The sequence below is a fragment of the Gadus macrocephalus genome, chromosome 7, assembly GCF_031168955.1.
Source record: "Gadus macrocephalus chromosome 7, ASM3116895v1".
NCBI classification, from domain to species: domain Eukaryota; kingdom Metazoa; phylum Chordata; class Actinopteri; order Gadiformes; family Gadidae; genus Gadus; species Gadus macrocephalus.
The window spans coordinates 8,699,374-8,725,262 of NC_082388.1; the positions used below are offsets into that span (position 1 = coordinate 8,699,374).

Sequence of the window (25,889 nt, forward strand, 5' to 3'; positions counted from 1 at the left end):
CCGGAATATAGTTTGTCAGCCATCAAACGTTAGGTGTTAATCTAACGTCTGATTTGCGAGTCTAAATCCAAGATTGCTATGCGTTTTTCTTTATTTATATATTTTTGTCCACATGGATAGATAGGACTATATCCAAACATAATGCTTACATGCTTACCAGATAGAGATTATTCTTACATCCATACAGTCCGTTTATATGTCAACTGAACATAACAGCTTGTGGCGTTAGCATGGGTTGTGCTCACTGCGGCTAAGCCCTCAAAGCTTTATTTCCTTTAAAGCTTTGAATTCCAACACACAAAGCAGCATTCATGTGACCTCACATAACCCCCCCCCCCATCCTTTAAAAAAAAGAAAAAGTACAAAAAAACAGCAAAGAAATGGGGCCAAGTACTTCATTATGTTTCCCTGCTTGAGGCCCGGGATACTGTCGTGCATCGTTCCTTAAACTTAAATGTGCTCATGATTATCATTAATTTAATTTTCGCATAACATTCCAGTCACATTGCATGTCCTGTCGTGGTCATACACTCTCCCCCTGACCCATCAGTCCTTCTTTGTTATCTTAGTCTGGTCTCTGAGTGTTTCAGGTGAACCATCCATCCACGTAAAAGTGTTTCTCTCTGCTCTGTTTTGAAACGAGTGCTTTTGTGGAGAGTCTTGGGGAAACTGTTATTGTGCACCCGTAAACTTATACTGGACTGACTGCCGTCGGTGAGTAAGTGACTTGAGTTTCCAGGATTTTCCTGCTGGCTTCTCGCTGCCTCCAGTGGCCTCCAGTGTCATTGTTGTCGCGTTGCATCACCACAACGCTTTCTGCTTTTTTCAGACTTTTCTTTTGTGTTGATTCGTTTTTTTGCAACTCAATTCAAACCGAGCAGGTTTCATTTGTTAAACTTCTCTGGTCATTCAACACACCCTCGACCATTGTTTGCACCATGGTGGACGTCGACTCTCTGAGTGTTGGTTGTTTGGTCAACTATCCCGCGAATTGTATTGGTCATTTTTTTCGGCTCTGTTTTTATGGCGCCAATGTTCTGTTTGAGTAGAGTGAAGTGATGGCTCCTGAATAGAGCCGGCAGTCCCTCATCCCCGTCCAAGGTTATTTTAGCATCTGAATGAATGAATGAATGAATGAATGAATGAATGAATGAATGAATGAATGAATGAATGAATGGAAGCTTGCTTGCTTTCTTGCCTGCTCGACTGGCAGCCACAGTGGGAATGAGAAACATGGCAGAGACGTTCTGCTTTGCTAATGGCCCTTGATGATCTAATGTGGATGTTCAAAGTGTGCCTTTGTGCATCTATGTGGTCCGTGTCTATGTGTTTTAGAAAGGACATGGAGAAAAAGAAAGAATGGGAACTTAAGTGTGAGGGATGGATACATGGACAATCCCTTAGTGGCTTGCTTTATATCTGCGGGTGCCTCTCTAACAACCAAGGGCTCCACTCAATTATTCATTGAACAGCAGACTACACACACACGCACACGCACACGCACACACACACACACACACACACACACACACACACACACACACACACACACACACAGGGCGGCAGTTGCTCAGGAGGTAGAGCGGATTTGCTGGTAACCTGAAGGTGGCTGTTTCGATCCCCGGCTCCTCCTAGCTGAGTGTCGAGGTGTCCTTGAGCAAGGCACCCAACCCTAACTGCTCCCGACGAGTTGGCTGTCGCCTTGCATGGCTGACTCCGCCGTCGGTGTGTGAATGTGTGCGTGAATGGTGAATGTGTGGCAATATTGTAATGCGCTTTGGGTGGCCAATGGCTAGACAAGCGCTATATAAATGCAGTCCATTTCCATTTCCATTTACACACACAAACACACACACAGATATATACATGCAAGCACAAAAACACACAAATACACATGCATACACATACACACGCACAGCACACACATACACATGCACACACCCATACACATGCACACGCATGCATCGACCCACCCATAACATAGAACACACACCTGCATGGGCCTAGCGTCTTGTCTGGGAATAACATTAGCATTGAGTTAGTGAGCGGAAGTTGGGCCTCACAACAACACACGCGCGACTGATACATATGCACCCGCGTTGTGCGGACTCTAAAACTCTAAAACAGACGCACGATCACAGGATATGTGTGTCGGGAGTGTGCGTGCCTGTCTCTGGGTAGGTGAGGCGCACATTCCCCGTGACTTGCCTGACGTCCACCAGGGGGCTCCTCCCACCGGGTCTTCTGATTGGCCCGAGAGGCTTCCCTCTGAGGGGCGTCAATGGCAACAGCAGCAGTAATGGGGACATTATATAACTGTGGCGGATGAAGGGGTAGGGCGCGTGGAGGGGGGCGTGAGTAATCAAGGCGGACTGAAAAGAGACAGAAAGGGAGAGCGAGGGATAGAGTTGTTTATGGGGAGGGAGAGTGTGAGGACACTTTAGAAAGAGGAAACGAGACTGCGACTGAGAGAGCTAATCTCTCTCAGTCATTCACTTATTTATTTTTTTATCAAATAACTGCTCTGGAGGAGCCTCCACAAGCAGCAGGCACTTAAAGGACAGCATCGGCATGATTCAATTTGTTCTCCCCATTGCGTCCTTCCGTAAGAACACAACGTCACCAATGAAGAGGGGGGGGGGGGTTTGCGGGCTGTTTTGCCCATGAAAGTTCAGGCAGTCACATGTGACGGGGTCAGTCCACCACAGGTTCACTGATGCACTTCCATTGTGTAAGAACGTTGGAACAACAGCCACACAGCCACTAATGCTGTGCATTATATCACATGTCAGGACAGCCTGGGTTTAGGCTTTGGCTTTGGTCATGGTTCCCTCACTCGCAGGGCTGGGTGGCCAGCTCGCTCTAGCCGTTTGGTCTGCAGATATATCCAACATTTAAAGGGGATGGAGGCCTTTAGGGGATATGTTGGTACAACTGAACAATGGGAATATTACCTTACTTATATATATTTTTTATTTTCATAGGCTGATCATTTGCCCATTATGTTATTTTGTGTTGTGGCAAAGTCAACCTGTGGGGTCTCTGAAGATACAGCAGCATAATATTTTAATTACAAATAAAGCTATTTTCCTTTCCACATACAGAGTAATATTGACGTTAAGTAAGGGATAATGTATAGAACGCCTGTCATTATCGGGAAAATAAGCCCTTACAGGGCGAACCGGGCAGCAGAGGTGTCTTGCTTCGACCTGAAGCATTATCCCGCTTATTACACCTACCAGCGGCCCCGTGGGCCGCTGGTGGGTGTAAATGCCAGGGCCTTTTTTTGATCCCAGTCTGTCCCTGGATACGAAAGACGTGAATCAGAGGCAAAAAGTCCACTTTCCTTGACAGCGGTCATTGTATGCACACACAGCCGTGATCGCCAGTGTTATGCATTATCCCTTACATATTTACTTGAGGATCGATATATATATATTTTTTTTAAGAGACCCCCACAGAGATGGAATCATAACTCGAACCCTGACTTTACGCAACATAGCGAGCCAGTGAACCCAAAACAGTTTTTTTTTATTTTTTTTTTAAGTAGTAATTTGTCTTATATGATCGTTAACATAGTAATCTGTGCTATTTTATCACTGTTACCGAAATAAGTCCCCAATTTAGAGAAAAAAGGTGTCAAGTACTATATTTCTCCTAAAAGCTTCTCTGAAACGTATTTTATACCGTTACGGTGTGTGTGGATGGTGAAGCTCCGTCTGAGCCTATGGTATATCGGAACAGTGTGTGACGCATTTCATACACAGCATAGCTCATTATATCACTCGTACACAACGACGGTACTTAAAAAGTATCACAATGTTGCCGTGGTCCGCAACCATGGCGATAACATGCCCCCCTCTCTCTCAGCCCAAAACTATTCTTCAATTGCTGAAATACTGGCCGTTTAACCTATAATGGTATTATTAAATACAAACACAAATCAGTACTCTGTATCAGCAAGTACACAAATGTAAGTACTACTGTACTGTAAGTCCTCTGTAAGTACTATACTTACAGAACTCTTAGAATGGGAAAAGTGGAAGGGGTGCCTCCCTAGTCTGTCTATGCTATCTATGTGCCCTTTGTTGAGGTTTCTGTAAGGCGGCTTCACGATGTTGACTTAAATCTAACATTGTCCCAGTATATGATACATGTTACATGTTTTGACAGCCTACAGCCTCTTTAGGCCGACCCAGAGTCTGGCGCTTGGGGCTGTAACCAGCGCAGCTCCTATAGCCTAATGCAGCTCTACGGTGTAATGCTACACGCTGATTGGGTTAGCATGCGCCGTGACGCAGCCATTTCCAAGTGTCACCCAAAATCTCACACTCTCACGTTTGCCCTTTAGGTCACATTATGGTCCCCTGATATGCATGTTGAGTCGAAGGAGATTGTTGAAATAAGCTATAGATATTTGGTGATCCATTTTAGCATACCGTTATTTTTTTTTAAATGTCTAATGGACGTCCTGCATATTTGAACTGAGTATTAGTGCTGCCTATTGATTTAAAGCCCCTGAAAACAACTACTCCCTCAGTGTGGGAGAGCGATCACGTTCACCGGGAATAAAGACGGTTAAAAACTATTTGTGTGGAAGCAGATGCAAACTTGATCCATTAGTTAAAGCCAAAAAGCTTCCACTGGCCTACACAATCATGTGCTCTTGATGAAAATAGTTATAGTTAATAGGAAGCGTTTTGTAGTTGGCATTCTCTTGTGTATATAAAGGTAACCGCACATATTTAATAGCAAGTGAAGGCAGTTTGTCGTGACCAGCATCACGTTAGTTCAGCAGTGTTTGGTTCGGATTTTGTCAAGCATAAATGTGTCTCCCATTTAATTCATGGATGCACATTGGAATGATTGTGAACGCATTTATTATGTGTGTGTGTGTGTGTGTGTGTGTGTGTGTGTGTGTGTGTGTGTGTGTGTGTGTGTGTCTGACTCTGCTGTGCTTGGCTCACAGCAGAGATAGACGGAGGTAAAAGAGAGGGACACACATGTATGCGTGTAGGGCACTCGAAATTTGTGATCGATGTTCAGACCACAAACACTCAATAGGCTACCTCAAATCCATCGATATTCAAGGAATCTCTTGGAGCGGAGCGCATGACCAAAAGAGGATTTGCCTCAGTACAGAACCGTGTGCCATCAGAATAGCAGCCGTTGCACTATCAACCGTAGCATCAGTGTATCAGCCATGACACTAGCCGCCGTGGCATCAGAATAGCAGCCGTTGCATTAGCCACCGCAGCATCAGAATAACAGCCGTTTATCAGAAAAGCAGCCGTTGCACTAGCCACTGTAGCCTTAGAATAGCAACCGTAGCACTAGCCAGCATAGCCTTTGAATAGTTGCATCATGTTTGCTGCTTGGAAAGGGCAAGTGAAGGAGGAGCCCAGATCGGAGCACAGAGGGACACAGCTAGTGTGGCTGGTGGACGGACTAAGCTGTCTATTGATGATGTGCTGTAGGTGTTGTTCCAGCATGTCAGAGGAATGTTACACACGAGGCTGTAATTGCCAGAAGTTGCATGATGACACTCATCTGAAAAAACAGATGGTTCAGGGGGTTTTAGGGAATGAAGCGGTGATGTACGGATATTTAATTTCATTAGGAGTTTGGATTTTGTGTGATTGTCGTTGATGATTGACTTGATTGACTGGTACTTATGATCACTTAAACATGGATGGTTCTTCTATCTTTAAAACACACTCACACACACACGCACACGCACACACACACACACACACACACACACACACACACACACACACACACACACACACACACACACACACACACACACACAGAGACACAGACACAGACATACACAAATACGTAGGCCCATACAAACTCAAAGGTCCATTTTACTTCCATCTCTATCTCTCACTCACTCTCTCGTTCACTCTCTCGTTCACTCACTCACTCATTCACTCACTCACTCACTCACTCACTCACTCACTCACTCACTCACTCACTCACTCACTCACTCACTCACTCACTCACTCACTCACTCACTCACTCACTCACTCACATACAGACTCACTCTGCCCTCTTCTCTGCGTGACTTCCATAAACAAGTGTCGTCTTTCCAATGACCGCGGGGGCTTGGGTGCTTTGAAATTAGGTCAGGCTCTCCCAGCGAGTGAGAGGCCGAGAAAGAGAGGCCGAGATATAGCGCGAGAGATAGAGGGAGAGAGAAAGAGAGACTGTCTCATGTTAAGTCTCACCACATGCCAGGAAACTAACTTGATGTAAAGGGCCAATTTTTGCTCATGTTATTTGCTTCCCAAGCTGTATTTTACAGGCTTTAAGGGCACACAGCAGACAGACAGACAAACCAGGGCAGACCGGACCCGAACTGGGAAATATCCGTTCATGTCAATGCAATAGGGCCAGCATATTACATAAAGCCCCCTGCCTTCAGGTGTTGGATTTACAAAGTAAACATGAGTAGTGGAGGCCGGATTAAAGGCTTTCTGTAAAAGCCAAGGAATTCCCCAGATTATGAAATTTGGGCAATGTTGTTTTGTGTATGTTTTGTGTATTTTTACGTCATTGTGTAATGATTGTTTTTTGGCATTGCAATATGTGCAGACACTTCCGGGGGGGGGGGGGGGGGGTTCTGTCGTTGAGAAAGCTGCCAAAATGGTAGTCTTGCGGCTATTAAACTTAATACCACGGTTCAAGGACTATGGCTAAGGCTTAGGCTAATTATAGACAAAGAGAGAGAGAGAGAGAGAGAGAGAGAGAGAGAGAGAGAGAGAGAGAGAGAGAGAGAGAGAGAGAGCGTAGATGACTCACGATACTTTTTATTCCTAACCTCTAAAGATGGGGCTTGAATCCGCGTTTTGATTTCCACACATTCTCTAAGGGTTTTCTCGATATTTGCTAAAAGGATTTGGATGGTGGTTATAGATGGTTTAATTATTCTTTGTAATATTCTCAAGGATCAAGGCATTCACGGATATGTTTATGGGTTGTTTATGTTTGTACCTAGGATCTAATGTTTGAGGCTTTATGGTTGATTCCTAACTAGCTGAACATTTATATGGTCTAGCGAACGCTTGTTACAGTGTTTGTGTTTATGAAGTGTCTGTTAAATCCAGGTAGTCTTTGCACATTGGCTGGGACTACTATTACACTATCCTTGCCCAAACACCTTCTATCTGTGCCTTGTCCTCTAAGATGGAATTGACTTGTTGGGACACTTGTCTTGCTCTAGTAACTGTCAGTCACTTTAGTCTGTCTGTCTGTCTGTCTGTCTGTGTAATGAGAGATGATGGGGATTTCATTCTTCACCGTTCATTCACTGTCACAACACTGTTCAAACCGAAAACCGTAAAACCCATCAACCTATTTTTTTTTTTTTTAGTTTGTCCTTTCTAATCTTCTTTGTGAGTTTTCCAATGCAGTGGTTCAACAAAGATCTCTGAAAATCAAACATTATGAGCATGAAAATTATTGCTAACAAATATTGCTGAAGCAATAGCATAAAAAAACTAAAAACAATGAAACAATGCAATGAACAAACAAAACAAAAACAAAAAAATTCAAAAATAATCAATGAAACCATCTCTCTCTCTCTTCCTCTCAGCTCGTCCTCCAGAATAACAGAGGGAGGAGGTCCGGTGAAGCCAGCGGGCGCGGCCCACAAGACGTGCCTGGTGTGCTCAGACGAGGCCTCTGGCTGCCACTATGGCGTGGTCACCTGCGGCAGCTGCAAGGTGTTCTTCAAGAGGGCCGTGGAAGGTGCGTGCCCCCACCTCCACCACAATGTCCACACACTCTGCAAAGGCACAAAGCTCACACACAAACAGTCCACATACTCCTACTGAATACAGCTCAGAACTGGATCACCAACCCTGGGGAGTGATGGTGTCATTATTATTGTCATAATTATTGTTTTTATACTTTCAACCAACAGCAAAATATTACCTTGATGTTTGTGATTTGTGACTCCATTAAGATTCTCTGTGTTGTTCTCCGTGATTAAGAGCACTGGAACGTAGATTTGGTGGATTGACTCCTGTGCAATGGAACAATTGTGGCAGCAACTTAATCAAGATCTAAAAGTAGAAAAAGAAAACTGAGCAACAAAAATACTAATTAAAGTAAAAATAAAAGTAGTGGAAAGCAAGGAGACACATCGATAACATGTTTATACTAACCCATTTACCTTTTAAACATCAACTCCCAGCGAGTGAGAGTAAAAGTCCAAAGTGTTGAGAAAATCTTGTGTTGGCTGATGTGTGTGTGTTTGTCATAGCCTGGGGTCAAATGGGCTCAGGGCCGTCTGATTATTGGAACAGCATCAAGCACCCAGGAAGTGAATCATCGGAATAGCCTCCTGCTACCTATTTTATTTTGATGTTTATGTTTCCACACTTTGTTTCCTTTACTTTTTTTTATTTATTTAGCATTTCCCTTTTAGCTCGTCATTCTCTCTTTCAATCCATCTTTGTCACTCTATTTTCTTGTTTCCACCCACTTCCTTCCACTCAAGGGTGGGATTGTGAGCAGTTTTATATTTTGGTCCAAATAAAAGAAAAAGTACTCACTCGGAAGAAGTCAATGGCATGGAAAGTAAATCAACTCCAAGAGTGAAGTTAATTAAACTTAAATCAACTAAAAGACACGTCTACTATTGAATGTGTGAATGCACTCAAGAGTGCAAACTAGAATATACAACGGAGCACCCAAATAGGGAAGTCAGTAATTATTCTTCTCAACCACGCCAATCTTCCTCACAAAGTGTATTGACTAATGATTTAAAACTTAAGAATCAAAAACATCCAAATAGCCTAGATGAAGTTAATCAATGTTGCTTTTTATGCTGCATCCACAGTTCCCAATAAGGGTATACACAGAGGCGCTTGAGGGGGGTTGCAAAGATACCTGATACATCAATCTACATTCCTTTATGGCTGCATGGGGATCATAATTCAGGGCTCGAGACTAACTTTTTGCATTGGTCGCACTGGTGTGCCTAACTTTCTTTTTTTTTTAGGTGCACCATCACAAAATGTAGGTGCACCCAAATTTTTCATTGCGTCGCTGTTTAACGCCATAAGGTCACCTTTTTATTGCTCTCCATAACTTTCATATAATGTGAATGATTTTTTAAACAAGAATAAGATGTAGAGAAATGCTTATCTTTATTTGAGGCACAATTATATATAAAACTAAAAATAAAGTGTTTCAAGTGCTTCACTGAAATTGAGCATTTCAAACTAAAACATTTAGCAAAATAAAACATTTCCAAATCAAAGGGCCTGTGCTCAAAGGGTAATTCACCCCTTAAACAACATTGTGCTCAAACACTATGGTTCCTATCTTGCACCCAGCACAATTTACTTTCTACACCGACTCATGTATCGTTGCTAGTTTTGCACCCGACGTAAAGCGGATTTCCCCCCCGCAGCAACTCACCCCACTACACTTGAGCCCTGAGAGGCTTGTCGGCGAAAAGCAGAGGCGTGTTCTGGCGCAAATGATACATGGTGCTATTTTACAGATCGAAAAGCATTTGCGCCACTGACCGAAAAATTCGGTTAGCGGTTAGCTCAGTTGGGGTTGCTATTTTGACGTACCATGGCAGGTCGGAACTGCAACATAAGCTTACACACCAGTAGGCTATACACAGCGCAAACATGCAGTGTATAGCCTGTGGATTGTGGGGAATTTTTTTTTTCCATAGTGGCTGCATGAATGAAGACTGTAGTAGGCTATACCATGCATTAAAATAATAATAATAACAATAATAAACTCAAGCAAAGTAGGTTATATCCCAGCCTTCCAAAACAAAATCTTGTTTCAGGGTAAATGATAACGTTGGTTAAATTATTTGGGAAAGAACAGCTGAACAGTGGTAAGAAGTTGTACTTTTAAAACAATGCATCTGCAAACACCGTACAGCGAACCCATATTTTCTTGACAAAGATATCGTGTACGGGATTGATGAGTATTTGAACGTGAGGAAACCTAGTTTTACCGCCAGTGAGTGTTTAAAAGAATGAATGAATGCTTGGCGCGCTTGTGTGCACCCATCTGTTTAAACACACGTAAACTAAACACGTAACGCATAATACAGTCCATGGCAATGTATACTAACGGGGGGACACATGCATATTATGAACAAAAGTCGATAACGATAATGTATACAATACTGGTAGCGAACAATGTTTGTTAAAGGGGACATATTATGAAAACAACACTTTTCCTGGGATTTGGGTGGGTCTCTGGTGCTCCCACACGCATACAAACTTTGAAAAAAGTCTGTACATGATTTTTTGAGTGAGATGTGCATTTCTGAAAGTACCCCGCCTGCAGCTACCAAACGAGCGAGTCAGTTTCGGCACAGTTGAATCTTACCTCCCACTTCGCCAATCCCCTCAAATCAGAACATAGCTAAGATTTTGTGGACCCGCGGACGCGCAGCTGCGGCGGGGGGGAACTCGGCGGCAGCTCAGCTCCGGGAGTAGCCTACAATCCCTTTCTCTGCCGAACTGCCGCCGAGCTCCCCCCGCCGGAGCTGCCGGACTGCCGCCGAAGCTTCTGCGGCAGTCCGGAGGAGGAGACATGGAGGAGAAAGGGACTGTACTCCCGGAGCTGAGCTGCCAGACTGCCGCCGAGCTACCGCCGCCGGACTCAGCTCCCCTGGAGGACACCCGCCGGAGCAGCCGGAAAGCTTCCAAAGTTAATTTCCCCCAATTCTTCTCAACCATGGCCGAGAAATCCCCCACTACGAGTCTTTGCTTGTTGTGGAAGTACCAGAGACGTCAGACGCAGTCTTTATGATTCATAATATCATCCGAGGAGCACATAGTTTTTGGCCGGGATATTAGATATAATATTATATAAATACCCATACATAATATTATTATTATTATTACATTATATTATATAGATATAGAGCTCCAGGAGTCCGCAAACGGCAAGAATCCCTTCTCCTCCATGCTATGGTTCAGTCTGACAGCTCATTGGTAAATGGGCAGCAGCTCATTTGCATTAAAGCTACAGACACCAGAAACTGCATTCTGAAGGGACTGAAACAGAGAGGAATAGCGGTAGGCAAGATGTTTTTTTACTTGTTGGGAAAACACCACAATATGTCTCCTTTAATGTATTGCCGCATATCATTAAATAGACCCACATTTGCGACCAAAGGACCACATATCATGCATGTGTTAAGTTCTTTCTACCTCGGTTCATTTTCTTTCTCTGTTTCAGTAACTCTGGCGCTCAGGTCGCTGCCAATATTGAAACACAAAGAACCGACCGAGCTCTTTCTCTTGTTGGTTTAGTCCACGATATGATCCTACCATGAGTGTGAGTTCGGTCACAGGAGAACTCAGAGAGATGATGCGATTGCGAAAGAAATTCATGTTTTCACCCTGGCAGGGTCAGGTGCACCAGTGCGAACTAGAAAAAATATTTGTCGCACCCTTGGTCGCACGCTGGAGCCCTGTAATTCAAGGTGTTGGACCAGATGGCTATAAGAAGGCTGTGAGAGCCAATATACTACACAGCAAAATTATAGTGGGCATCTCAGGGATCTCAAAAGATTTGTATTTAGATCAATTAACAGCATAAACTAGGGATGCACGATGTATATTTTTAAACCAATACTGATAACCGATAACTTTCAACTCCTAAAGGCCGATACTGATACCGATATCACACACACACACACATTAATAATATGAACAAACCCTCACACTTGATGCCAGATATGCGGACATTGGTGTCGCTCAGACATCAGTAGAATCAACAGGGTTTTTTGGTATAGCTGTTGCTGCGTTGTCCCTACAACAGAGACAACTTAGCGATATCAACATTAGTAGTTCTAACTGGAGAGACTGTGACATCCGCGAGCTGCTGATCATGTTAGAGAAGGTGATGCACTCGCACTTAACGAAGACGGGGAAAGATGGTGCAATCTACGAATAAGGAATTTATTCGTAGATTAAGTTGCGTAGACACTCTGATGTATGCACATTCTTGCATGCAAAAAAATTAAAATATTAGTAGTATGCAAATGATTCTAAAGAGGTCTACTCTCTGTGCATAGCCCCGCCTTGTCCAGTGTACCAAGAAAGCCGGCTCCGTTATGAAGGGGGATTTTATTCCCTCGGTTTTACAAAGGCAAGACAGTGAAATTGCATGGCGTGCCAAGCCGCGACCGTACGGCGGAAACTACCACAACAGAGACTCGCTCTTCACGTGTGTGTGTACAAGGGAAAAAATTCCTTTGGCCATAGGTGCCGATAAAGGGAACAAAACTGATCTCTTCGCGATTGCACTTAAGTATGTTGTTTAATTTACTCCAAGTCACGTGAGATATTTAGTTATGTACAGAGGTAAATCTGATATAGGTTTTTCCATACATAAAGGTGTTTTGAACCTTTATGGATACAGGTGTCCCTGATTGAGAATTTGCAACTATTTTACGCTATTACAATAGCAGCAGAAATGTATGAACACTACAATACAATCCATTCATCGACACAGCAAAGATCAAATAGACAGTTGATGAAGCAGGGCAGAACGGTCACAGCAGATATGTCATAGGCAGATTCGGTTCCTGTTACACAATGGTGGATTGCTGACTAATTTGGCAACATATATTGAGAATCAGAATTCATAGAAATACTGTTGCTGATACGATCAGAGCAATGCTAGTTCACATGGTATTTGTTATGTTTGACTTAAGGCAGCCAATGTTTGCCATTTTATTGGCATCAATGTCCTCTTTCCTGGATCCACTTTGTTTAGAAGTTTCTATTGACATTACACTTCCAAAAAAAACTGTTGCGTTGCGAAATGGGCAAAGCCTAAGGTCAAAAGGTCAATTTTCCTGTAGAAGTTTGTTTTGTAATGAATTGATTATCTGAAAATAACACACAATCGCGGTAGGCTCATCGATTATGTGACAATGATATTAGATTTTATAATTGTTTTCCTTTTATAATTGCTTAAACTTTCCTTTAATAGAATATAGAGATACTTAATTTGTTCTCCAAATAGAAATTAAGTGTTGCAGCAGCATTCACATAAATGACAAACTTACAAAAACACACAATTAGGGAGGTAAAACAGAATTACAACACATATATAAATATTTTATTTTTATTTTAGATAACAATACAATACAATGGCGATATAATTTGTACCAGATGGCACGATATTGCTATTTAAATCCAAATTAAATTACAATGTGCATTGTGCACCGCCACTCAGGATGGGAGCTCCTGCTGTGAGTGGCCCTGCCGCGGGGGGGGGCCCAGAGGGGAGTCCTCGTGGGAGGCCAGTGCCGTGGGCAGGGATGACCTCCGGGGACGGCAGAGCTGGAGGAGCCTCCGACTGTAGACCCTCGGTTGTGTCACCATTGTGTTGTGTAGGGGGTGTGAGATATTTTCCAATATGTGGAGTAGCTTGTGGAACCTTCTTCGCTGCACAACCAACTGTAGGGGCCCCTGTCCAGTCCTTTCCGGGTTGCTCTGGGTTGCCAGCTTGGATGCTGCTGCCCCTACAGATTACCGTTAAGAAAATTGCACTTGCCACAATGGAATGGTAGAAGATATGCAACATATTGCTTCGCAAATTGAAAGACCTCTGCTTCCCCACGAAGTAGAATGTGCTCCATCCCTTCCTGTACACAACCAAGCGCTACATTTCCAGTAAGGTCTGTTCTCCAGGTGTGGCCCTCCACCAACCCCCGGTTCTTCCCCTAGGTTGGAATGCACGGTTCAGCATAGTGCTGTTCCCTCCTAGTACCCACAACCATCTCCTTCGTCGTGGCCCGTTTACGAGACGGTGGCCGATCCACGCCACAAAGTGGACAGCGGTCGCTGTGCTCTGTCTCCTGTCCAACACGAAGAGCGCCACCATGGCAGAGGTGTCCGATGACGTCTTGCAGTTCCCCTAGTCGTTACTGCGAGTCGGATGTGTACAGGCGAGGCTCCAGTGCTGCTGACCACCGGCTCAGGCACGCGTCCCCCTCAGCCTCCCCAACGGGTGGTCCGTCCGTCAGGGAGTTCCTAATCCAGGAGTTTGTCAAGGTGTTGTCAAGGCACTGGAGGAGTCAACAAACCTTCTCACAGTGCAGCCTGTTGTTTTCCAGGGGAGAGTAGGCTCACTGAAGCAGGTGGATGAGGGCGTCTACAACTCCGAACTCGGGCAGAAGGCCAACTGCAGGGTGGTGTGATGCTCGGGCCAATGGTCTTCAGTCATTTTCTGCTGTTTGGAGAAGAGTTCTTCGATACCTGAACAAGGCAGGATATCTGGTACCAGGAACCAGGAACCTGGAACCAGGAGGACAGGGGGGAAGGTAGAGGGATGCAAGTGTTTCTGGATGTTGGTGAGGCCGTATAACGTTTGTATCCTTCTAAGCGATTAGTTTGCTATGTACACATACTTGTACCTTTTAACTCTAACCCTGATGTTCTACACTCATTCACAATTATGTTGTAGTAATGATTCATCTGGGAGAGTTTAATGCATTTTGGTTATACAACTGCTGGCAAACCCGTAAAGAAAAGTGATAATGGGGGATGCGTTTTTTTCTTCTTTTGCTCAGCCATTGCTGTCAGGTGCTTTCATCTCCCTGGAGAACCTGGTTAGTCCTCAGATCTCAAATGCAACGTCAAACTGTCACTCATCATTTTAATCATTGTCAATACAAAATTTAATATAGTGTACAGAAAACGGTTATAAACAGATGTATTTCAAAATATGACATGTAATGGTAAAAGCTAAAACAAATATATCAACTTCTTCTTGGGTCGGTCAAAAGCAAACAGAAACATACGCGTGCATTTATGCATTACCTTGAGACGTGACAGCTCGGCCAACCGAGGACCTCGACCGACCGAGTGGCCTCCAGTGTGGCACCTCCAGCCAGCGGCCCGCCCTCTCTCCAGCGGCGGCTGCTGGGAGCTCTCCACTTGGTCGATGGAGGTGCTTAAAATAAAGAATCCCTTGCCCCATGTGAGCACGCTCCAATATAAAGTGAATGGTAGGCGAGTGGGCCACGCCCCGCTATTTGGTGGGGCCGAGCCCACCAAACAGTTATTTTTTGTTTATGACATCTATTCAACTTGATGTATACAGATGCATCTTCCAAATGCAAGACGCAGCTTGAGTTTTAACTAATGTCTGTCAGACAAATGTCCTTGTCAGCCACGTGTACTCCAAACAAAAGAAATGAAGTAACAATGGAGGAGAAACTTAAAAGGTTACGTGAACACACTACACCCTGGGCTGAGGTGGTCCGAGGCGGAGATAGGCTGAGCTGTGTTGGGGGTGTCCATGCAGGGTCATACCAGAGTACAACTGCTGGTCGTACATTAACACACGTCTTGGACGTGTGTTACTGAGGCTTATTACTAGCACGCTTTCTGGAAACACTCCCTTGTGCTGGTGATAGTAATGATAAACATTGACTCATGCAAGGGATTGCATTGTTGAGTCTTTTCTTTCTGTAAAATTGTCCTTTATGTAAAGCTCATACATGTTAACTGTGCCTGCTTTTGTAAGTGATGATAAAATGATGTCTGTGACTGTGTCTGTTGTCGGCAGAGGTAGTGACGGTATGGTTTTCTTTTTTCTCCCCCTTGCTGTCCTCCGGTTTGGTCTCTATGCTGAAGGATGGAGGGCGAGACAAAACACAGATGGTAAATAAATACACCTTTAATTATACCAACTAGAGTTTCAGCTGATTGTAATGTTCTTGATTGACTTAAAACAGGAACCCCTCCCACATGTGATTCAGATGTTAATGTCTGCAGCTAATCTAACAAATGAGTAAATGTTAATTGGCACTGATTAAGCATACTTTTTCAGGGGGTTATTCAATTTAAATTCATAGACATAGACAGAGGTCTCCAGATGCGACAGAACATTATAACAGTACATTATTGATTATTGTCTTTAGTTTAGTAAATATGATTACCAAATCAATCAGACTATGTAATTATGTCAAATATATTTGATGTATTTCTGGATAATATTTGTCCACAATGTACCAAGCAAACAAGCAAAACATATCAAGGTCCTATTGAAAAGCTTTTGACTTTGTAAAATTCCTGTTGTCGTAGAATTACCTTTACCTTTATCTTTTATGATGTGCCTCGGATTAAGCAAAAACATGTTAGTAAAACATGTCTGTGATTACAATCAGACTAGTAGGGAGCCGACCAGCTGCATTAGCTTTTCAACCTGCTGTGATGGTGCTTTGTAGCCATGTTTGTGTAGTTAGCGGCTCACAGTAGGATTAGAGGCAGCTCATATCAATGGGATCAGGTCCAATTCGTTGTTTCTCTGGAAAGTTGTGAAAAAGGCGATACGAGTGCCCCAAGGAAGGTGTAGATTGTGGTTGGGAACAGTGCATAAACCAAGACTGCTGTAATGTATGAAGAATGTATTTTTTAAAAAGCAGTAATTGCTGATAATTCCTGCAGTGTCACTCGACATTTCTAATGTGGACAAAGATTATACATTTTGTTTACGTTTTGCATAGTTGTGTTTGACTCCCAGACAGAATGTACCATGTTCGAGCTCCATTGACCAGACAGTCAGAAAGTCCGACTTTTTTGGGAGCTAATGGTTACCTAAGAAGCCAGCATGGTAGCCACAAGGCAAGTGGCTGACTTTCATGACCCTGGATATAAACCGCAGCCGACAAGGGCTCAGTATGTTGGCAGATTAGGAGCGTGGGTTTCCAACAGCAGGCTCGCTGGTTCTGCAGGGTTCCTTCCTGATTCCACCGCAGTTAAAAGGCAAATCGCTTTGTGTTTGGACCATCGTTGAAATCGTATAACTTCAATCTTCCCCCATGCATGTTAAACAACACATGGGAGAGATACAAAACAGAACAAAGGAACAGAGAGGACACATTTCTTGAGTAGAAGTTGTAGCAGCATTACTTTAATTTGTATGTTATATATAGCTCCTCGATTTGTACCCTTGCAACTGTGTATGATACGTGGGCTGCAGTCTTGACGGAATGTGAGCAGCTATGTTTTCCATCTTGCTGACGTAACATGTAACTCAAGCGTGTATTCAATTGGATCATGATAAAAATAGGAAAACATCTCGATGAGTTTATAGATTCTCATGCCCGCTCACACATTATTTAAAATGGCTTTTTGCATAATCTGTGTTCTGCAACATCGAGTAGAACTTTATGGGCTTTAGAACAAGTCAATGGAAATAAATAATAGATGAGAATTACCTTTTATCTATTTCCCCAATTAGGGTTTACCCATTGAATATAATATATATATCTAATAATATATATCTAATAAATTAAATACCTTTAAAATTGTTTACATGTGAAACTATTTGAATGATTTTGAACGTTTCATTTCCATTGGATACCAGCTATTGATGATCCTCATACTTGAAGGTGTTATATTTGCATGATCTATTTTTGGGTGGCTACGAGATAAATGTGTACCAATGCTGCTCCGGTTTGGCACTTCCGCAAGTTTCCAGGTCTTGTTTTAGAATCCAACAAACCCACAGATCTTTGGATTGCATGTTTCTCCACCACTTTTACTCAAGACGAACCACAGCAGACCGCCTCGTGGAGGTTTAGTCGTACGATATAAGCACTTGGATAGTTGAGCAGGCCGATGATCCGTCTGTTCTCTGCCGAGGAGAGGTGCCAGTCTGCTGATCACGGAGACGTAGCTGCAGTGCGCGTGTCTCACGTGGTGTGCGGGAATGCCGTCATGTTAAGCTCTTTTGAGGAACTATTTACACTTTTAATGGATTAGCATGTTGGGACTCCTGCTTGACCGCAGACTAATTATCGAGATGTTGCGTTTCATTTGGAGATGGATATAAATGTGTGTTGTGTTTTTTTTGGGCTAATGTGAGGCACAATAAGTTACACGAACCCACAAAAAAAACCTTCTGGAAGGTTCCTGATTGAATTGCAGCTTTCAACACCTTTCCATGCCCAGTTGTATCAAAACAAGGTTTGTTACTCAGATGGAATCAGTGAAGCTGCCTGGCTGCCTGTGTCTCTGTATATTTATGGTGCGTAACCAAAATTATGTGATGACAAACCAGCCAAAAGGATGTGAAAAAATCGGACTCATATGATACTCATCAGGCGGTTTGCGTACAAACCCTTCTTTCATGCATCTTTTCATAATGGGGCTAGTGTGGCCTTGTGGCCTTGGCAGAGTTGGTGATTCTCTTCAAAGACCCTGCAAGGCTGTTTACCTACCAGTCGTGTATATCTAACCAAACCAAAGCCATTGAGTGCATCTGAGGGGAAAGGGGGCATTTCTACATCATTATATATGTTATGGGCTCTAAGGGAGGATAGAAAGTGTTCATATTTTGAGTGTTTAAACCAATAAAGAATCGGAGTAGCAGGATTTCATGGAACAGAAGCAAACAAGCCTTCCCACAATGCTATGATTACCCCTTGAAGCATGTACATGTCCGGGTCAAAGCTCAGCAAGTTGGGGCTTCTGCAAATGATGAAAGAGGTATGGTTGTAATGTGAAGGCTCCATAATGATGTCATAGCAGCAGCTCCTTGACCTCTCCTCACCACAGGTGAGCACATGCTAGAGCTTTGTCAGGTCTGCTTGGGATCAACAGGTGGTCAGTGTAGTCCCAATATGCCCAGCTAAAGCTAACCTTCTTAAACCATTTTGGCTATTTCTCTCTCCTTCCCTCCCTTATTCTCTCTCTCCTCCTCTTCTCTCTCTCCCAAACAGGGCAACACAACTATCTGTGTGCGGGCAGGAACGACTGCATCATCGACAAGATCCGCAGGAAGAACTGTCCGGCTTGCCGCTTCCGAAAATGCCTTCAAGCTGGGATGAATCTGGAAGGTAAACAGCAGCTGTTTGGAGTTTGACCCTGGGATATCCAACTTTATATTATGTCAAACACGTTATCTAAGCCAGTGTCTGTAGAATATAACATCCCCCTCAGTCAGAAAACATATCCAGACAACTGCTATTTGCAACACCCACTTTTTTACTTTGAGGAAAATATAATTTCTCTAACTAAATGGGCTTCTGCTATGTTGGTTGGATTAAAAAATATGGACTACTCAATCTTTTTTTTTCTGTAATATGACTTAATTTATTTAAGTAATATATAAGTATTGAAAGGTGACGGTTAAGCCTGGCAACTGAAGCTGTGAGTCAAAACTCTTCCACAGATACGTGACAGACATGGCCATCACTGATTTTAAAACGCTAATACGATACATCGCTGGGTAAATAATAATAATAATAATAATAATAATAAAATAATAATAATTATATAATGAACAAATACATCCCAATGCTCTATTTACAGGTGAGAATAAAATAACACAGACGCACGATAATAGTAATAAAATAAAGCCAAGACATACCTGTAACGTACATACCTGTAACATATCTCTTAAAAATGCATTTGCTTGGTTCTGACTGTCTTGTGTTTACCTGGCGACAAAAAGAAACGACCACTTCAAGAACGGATAGTCGATTAAATTCCTGGAAGCATTTTTTTATTGTGGGCTTCCCATCGTACAGTCTATGCTGAAACAGCAGTTGAGTTGTATTGTTAGAAGCCTGGGTCATTTCCTGAAAGGTTACAAGTTAAGGGCAAGCATTGGTCAGGTTGTGTCTGTGTGCTGCAGGCATCCACCGTGCTGTCCTCTAATGGGTCACATAAGGTGCTCCCTCCGGATATAATTCCACATTGCATGAGTGTAATTATATTTAAGGGCTAATTTCTTGGCATTTGTTTTTTTTCACATTCTCCCTGTATGACTCACTGTGCGCCTAACTCTCCACACCGTCCTCCTGTTACTCTTATCTAGGGTCTGTCCATGATAAATGTGAGCCCTTTCAGAGAAACTCTTATTATCACACTGTATGTAATTTTGTCAATTGTCCGTTTGTAGTCCTGGAGATATATATATATATATATATATATATATATATATATATATACATACATTAAATGCACCACATAACATGCCTTTCCCCCCTGGTGAGCGCAGACCCTCTCTACCTGGGTTCAGACGGGAGACATCCACTTAATCACATCCACATCTCATCGTCAGGGCCCCCTGTCGCTTGCTGTGTCACTTGCCTTGCCCTTCTGTCTTTCTCTCCTCTGGTTTTCCACCTCTCTCTCTCTCTCTCTCTCTCTCTCTCTCTCTCTCTCTCTCTCTCTCTCTCTCTCTCTCTCTCTCTCTCTCATCAAATAGGAGCTCTCCCAAGCTCCCTTGTTAACACCATGTTCTTTACCATATCCATGGTTTGCTTTTCAATAAGGACGAGTGTCTGCCGCTCACCTTGAGAGCAAGTGTCTGTAGCTTCAGTGTTCCACACTGTAAAGACCTCTCTTCCTGCTCGGTGTCCTTCACGTCTTCACTCCGCTGCAGGACGCGTCTGTATCAACCCAATGTAGTGGCATCGGCCACCATTTAACTCCCAAATTGCACATTTTCCTGGTTAATGTTAATTCATTACAGGACCGGTAATTTGAGTCCATAAAATGCAGCTAGCGTCATCTCCCTACCTTGAACCCAATAAAAGGAGAAGATTTGAGCTTTGACACGAATCCAGTGGTTAAGACACAGGAGATGGAGCTATACTCAATATGAGTGGCAGCGAGGTTTATGACAATTAATCATAAACGAATGATTCATTGTGTAAAATGATTGTGTCGATTGTGCCTCGAAGATTAGTGAGGCATGCATTTGCATAAATGTGTGTCCTTGTCACGTGTGTGTGATTGGGAGACAGAATACGCATGTAAGAGGAACTAAAACTAAAACAGGCTAATGCTCTCAGTATTTAATGCTATCGAGTGATTTTATGGACTGCAGTGCATCAGACCTTGACTCCCTCCAGGAAAAGCACTTTGTTGCCATAGAAAAGCCAACAGGAAGGGAAATTAAAAAGGCATAACATGTAATACCTTTCTCCCTTCCCCCCTTAGGACATGTTCTACCAAGAGAAAATGTATATGCATTGCGAAATGCGCTTTATCTATAACCGTCTTATTCCTCTTATATTTATGCTTGCTGCATTGTTATTTGACTCATTTTGTGTCACAATGATACAGACACGCTGCAGGGTGGCACGGCGTACCATTCTCTATGATGACGCCAAGGCTCTGTTGTTTTGTACCCTCCCCCCCCCCCCCCCCCTCCCACCCCCCCTCCCCCCTCCCCACTCAGCGAGGAAGAACAAGAAGCTGATCAAGATGAAGGTGCAGCAGACGTCGACCGCTCTGCCGGCGGCGGGGGACGTGCTGTCCGGCGGCGGCGGTGGCGGCGGCGGCGGCGGGCTGCCCAACGGGGGGCTGAACATGGCCCTGGTGCCCAGCTCCATGCCCCAGCTGGTGCCCACCATGCTGTCCCTGCTCAAGGCCATCGAGCCCGAGGTGGTCTACTCCGGCTACGACAACACGCTTCCCGACACGTCCACGCGCCTCATGACCACGCTCAACCGGCTGGGAGGGCAGCAGGTCATCTCTGCCGTCAAGTGGGCCAAGTCTCTGCCTGGTACGAGAGGGAAAACGTCTCCTTGCATTCGAGTTCAAATTTTGTTCAGAAATATGCTTGTGTGTGTGTGTGTGTGTGTGTGTTTGCACATGTGCGTCTGCACGTGTGTGCTTGTGCAAGAACGGGCCCACTGATTTCCTCGCTCTGAGTAATCACCGGTGAATCATGGATGTGGGCCGGTCTCGGAAACTCACGGATGAGCTTTTAGAGAGGAAGAAAAAAAACAAGTGTGCTCCAGGAGAAAACACACTCTGTCGTGGCACTGGTCCGGAACAGAGTGGTGCCGGTGCTGTGTGATCGGAGATAAGGAGGGGGGGCTCCCTGATGGCGGAGGTTATGTGAACTGCTGCTTCTCAGAGGCAGTTGCTCTTGGGGGAAAAAAAGAAAGAAAGAAGAAAACCAAAAAAAAAAGGCACAGTTGAGCCACGGGCTAAACATGCCGTGCAAGCTGTGTGGAGAGCCGTTCTTGGAGGGGCAATTCTTCTACCTGTGGGAAAAGAGCAGCAGACTTTCGTCTGATCCTCTGCTCTGACAGATTCGCCGTGCCTAAAGGATTGCGTGATTTATCACCTCCATCCACTGCGCTGTAGAACTTGCTGGCCCATATTCTGACGTTTCATGAGAGACGTCGGTGCTTATTGTGGAGCCTGCTTTGCCACTTAACGAACATGCTTTATGAAACCTGATGACAGTAATGGCTGAGTTAATAATAATAATAATAATAATAATACATTTCATTTAGAGGCGCCTTTCAAGACACCCAAGGTCACCTTACAGAGCATATAGTCATCATACATTGTCTGATCCCAATCCCAACCCACCGGCCAGGTGGGCCATTACCTGGGCTGAGGTGGATCTTTCGTCAAACGTTGTCCCACAATAGTCCTAACGCCGTGTTGCAGGCGTGCTGAGCCTTCTCGGCTGCAGAATTGTTGTAGCACAGATTCAAACGAGAATTTGAACGATTGCGTGAGGCGCTGCCGACAAACGAGTCGAACTCCAACAAAAGTAATAAACAGAAGAATGTGTTTCAAAGAATTTAGGCAAAGGGTTGAAGGTTGGTTTCCATGACCTTGTTTGAAATTTCAGGTTTTTTTATTTGGTTCACCGAGGGTTCAACATTATTAGGCAGAATCGAGTTCTAGTTTGTGTATGACTTTGCACCATTTTTTTTTTTAAAGTTAAAAGTTAATTTTTGTGTGTCCCTCCTCAGGCTTCCGTAACCTCCACCTGGACGACCAGATGACGCTGCTGCAGTGCTCGTGGCTCTTCCTCATGTCTTTCAGCCTCGGTTGGAGATCCTATGAGCAGTGCAACGGCAACATGCTCTGCTTCGCGCCCGACCTCGTCATCAACGAGTAAGAGCTCAGGATAAAACGTCTAGAGTGATGTTACCACAGCTTGTTGCTTTTTTATTTAGGATTAGCATTCGCTATACGAGTGCTGATGCTACACTTAACTATTCTTATTTATAAAAGCGGTTATTTCATCCGCACAGTAAGACATTTACTTTAGTACAGGAAACTAAACAAATGGGAAGATAAAAGTTCAGGATTTAAAGTTGACACACTCGCAATACTATGACATTAAGTAAAATGAGGTTCCTGGGCATGTAGTCACACAGAAAGACTAATTGACGTAAACATTGTTTCTAACATTTGCATTTGATAATTACCATGGTAATAAGTCTTTGATGCAGTGATGCGCTTTTCTTTGGTCTTCAACCTTCAGTCGAATCAATCAACCTTCAATCGAAAAAGGTCAATTAACCAGAATACAATCCATTTTAACTACTCCACGCCAGAAGAACACCTGCTAAGTATAATACTACTGTGCTGGAGGGACCCGCTCTGGTCTCCGGTCCTACCTCAAGGACTTTCTCGTTGCTGTAGTTCTCCACTTTGGAAAGACCCCAGTATCCCAGCGCTGATAAACCGGAAATACAATTCGCAAAAGGCCAACATTTATAAGCAGCAAAAGAACATTGCACAACGACAACAATTACATTATGGTACGTTTGGTGTATGCCAACAGACGGCAAACATCGGACAACAAAAGCATACAGCATTGTTGACTCTGTCCCTCCCTCCCTCCCTCCCTCCCTCCCTCCCTCTCTCTCTCTCTCTCTCTCTCTCTCTCTCTCTCTCTCTCTCTCTCTCTCTCTCTCTCTCTCTCTCTCTCCCTCCCCCTCTCCTTCCCTCTCTCCCTCCCCAGAGAGAGGATGAAGCTGCCCTTTATGAATGACCAGTGTGAGCAGATGCTGAAGATCTCCAACGAGTTTGTTAGACTCCAGGTTTCCTACGACGAGTACCTGTGCATGAAGGTCCTACTGCTGCTCAGCACCGGTAATAGAACTGCTTCCTACTATGTGTGTGTGCGTGTGTGTGTGTGTGTGTGTGTGTGTGTGTGTGTGTCCAAGCCAACGACCTGTTGGCTTGGACCCCTAATAACAATAATAACCTCGAGCAAATATCGCAGCCTTGCAAAACACTTCTCAATTGTGTTTCAGACCATCAAAATAGGGCCCTGAGCATTCATTCAAAGATGAAAATGAACTAAGAAAAGCTTTATCTATGGAACAACAACAAAAAGTACCCTCTGATAAGTGTGTCATGGCATAAGGTGAAGACGCAGCTCATTCAATTGTGTACGTTAGTAACATTTACTCCTACTACTTTGGCAAAGCGATAGTAGTTATATTTTTTGAAAATGGGACAATTCAAGACAAGACTTTTTTTCACCCGCCCAACCGCTAATCAATGGTGTGGACTTACCGACTAATTCATTGGTTTTGATAATCTAGCCTTAAAATAACCCACAATAACAACCCAACAGCACTGTTCCAAATGTAGGCCAAAAAGCCTTGAATCAAAATAGCACAGAGTGCGTCTCTCAGACAGACAGGTTGTGGCAAATGACTTCTTGAAAAAATTGGTGTCTGACATCTATTCGGGGTGAGAATGAAACGCTTAAAAATCAGTCAACCGTAGAAGTCAGTTATCAATATATTTTCTATGTATATGGATGAACCTGCCTCCTCTGAGATCCTTTCCAGTTGGTCTCGAGGTGCAGTTTGTTCATGGCATTGGGCCTGGCCTACAGCAGGTGCACTCTGAGAGTGGGTTTGTACTGTTGTTCTCCTGTTGTTCAGCCCTCATTTCATTTCAGAAAGCAGTAGAAACACACCAAGCTTGATCTTGTTTGCTCCCTCATAAGGTGTTCGGGTCTGTGGGACCCGTTTTCAGTTTTTAGCTTTATAAAAGTGATACAAATAATTATTATTTTGAACTAAGATTCATTGGCTTTGGCTCATTTTCTGTGAGGAACATGAATCAGAAAACATTTTCAATGACCCCCCCCTGTATACCCCCCCATCACATTTATATTACACACAGGGTGTTCGGGTCCAGTGGACCCGGAGCTAGTTTAAGTGTGGAAATCATAGTTTCTGTGCACCCTCATTTTCCCTTCTTCCTCTCTGTGTGTGTGTGTGTGTGTGTGTGTGTGTGTGTGTGTGTGTGTGTGTGTGTGTGTGTGTGTGTGTGTGTGTGTGTGTGTGTGTGTGTGTGTGTGTGTGTGTGTGTGTGTGTGTGTGTGTGTGTGAGGGGGAAAGAGTAAAGCAGGTGAATGGGCCCTTGGTGTGAGCACCCACAGTGTGCACCCACTGTTCCCACACAAGGTTGCAAAATTGGAGCACCCAACACTATCAAGCTTGGGGACCTGACACTATAAAAAAGCTCTGTCAGCGTGGTTCCATACCACAACTGATCAAGATGGCAAAGCAATTCTCTGTTCAGACTGCCTTACAGCTGATATTTGAAGAGACAGAGGGTTTTGATGGTGATGCAGAGGAAATAGTTTCGGAAAGTGAGGATAACATTTCAGAGTTTGAAGAGGAGGATGAGCATCAGCCAGCTCCGAAACGTAAAAGAGCCTCAGGACTAGCCCTTCAGCAGCCAGGACAAGCCTGCGAGCAGCAAGCCCCAGGACCATCCCGTGAGCAGGCAGGACCAGCCCACAAGCAGCCAGCCCCAGGACCATACCGTGGGCAGCCAGGACCAGCCCGCGAGCAGCCAACCCCAGGACCAACCCGCGAGCAGCCAACCCCAGGACCAACCCGCGAGCAGCCAACCCCAGGACCAACCCGCAAGCAGCCAGCCCCAGGAACAACCCGCAAGCAGCCAGCCCCAGGACCATCCCGTGAGCAGCCAGGACCAGCCCGCGAGCAGCCAACCCCAGGACCAACCCGCAAGCAGCCAGCCCCAGGAACAACCCGCAAGCAGCCAGCCCCAGGAACAACCCGTGAGCAGCCAGCCCCAGGAACAACCCGCGAGCAGCCAGGC

General features: G+C 44.2%; 1 protein-coding gene across 6 annotated transcripts in view; it reads left to right on the forward strand.

Moving 5' to 3' along the window:
- LOC132461346 (glucocorticoid receptor-like) overlaps nucleotides 1-25,889 on the forward strand; it is a 77,150-nt gene that overhangs the window by 46,726 nt on the left and 4,535 nt on the right. For 5 of the 6 annotated variants that reach the window (XM_060056422.1, XM_060056420.1, XM_060056418.1 and 2 more), the window contains 6 exons: nucleotides 7,604-7,758; nucleotides 15,657-15,683; nucleotides 18,749-18,865; nucleotides 21,220-21,546; nucleotides 22,760-22,904; nucleotides 23,761-23,891. In XM_060056422.1, coding sequence (XP_059912405.1) covers nucleotides 7,604-7,758; nucleotides 15,657-15,683; nucleotides 18,749-18,865; nucleotides 21,220-21,546; nucleotides 22,760-22,904; nucleotides 23,761-23,891 — 902 coding nt within the window. The remainder of the gene's footprint in view (nucleotides 1-7,603; nucleotides 7,759-15,656; nucleotides 15,684-18,748; nucleotides 18,866-21,219; nucleotides 21,547-22,759; nucleotides 22,905-23,760; nucleotides 23,892-25,889) is intronic. The other variant, XM_060056423.1, reaches the window with a different exon arrangement.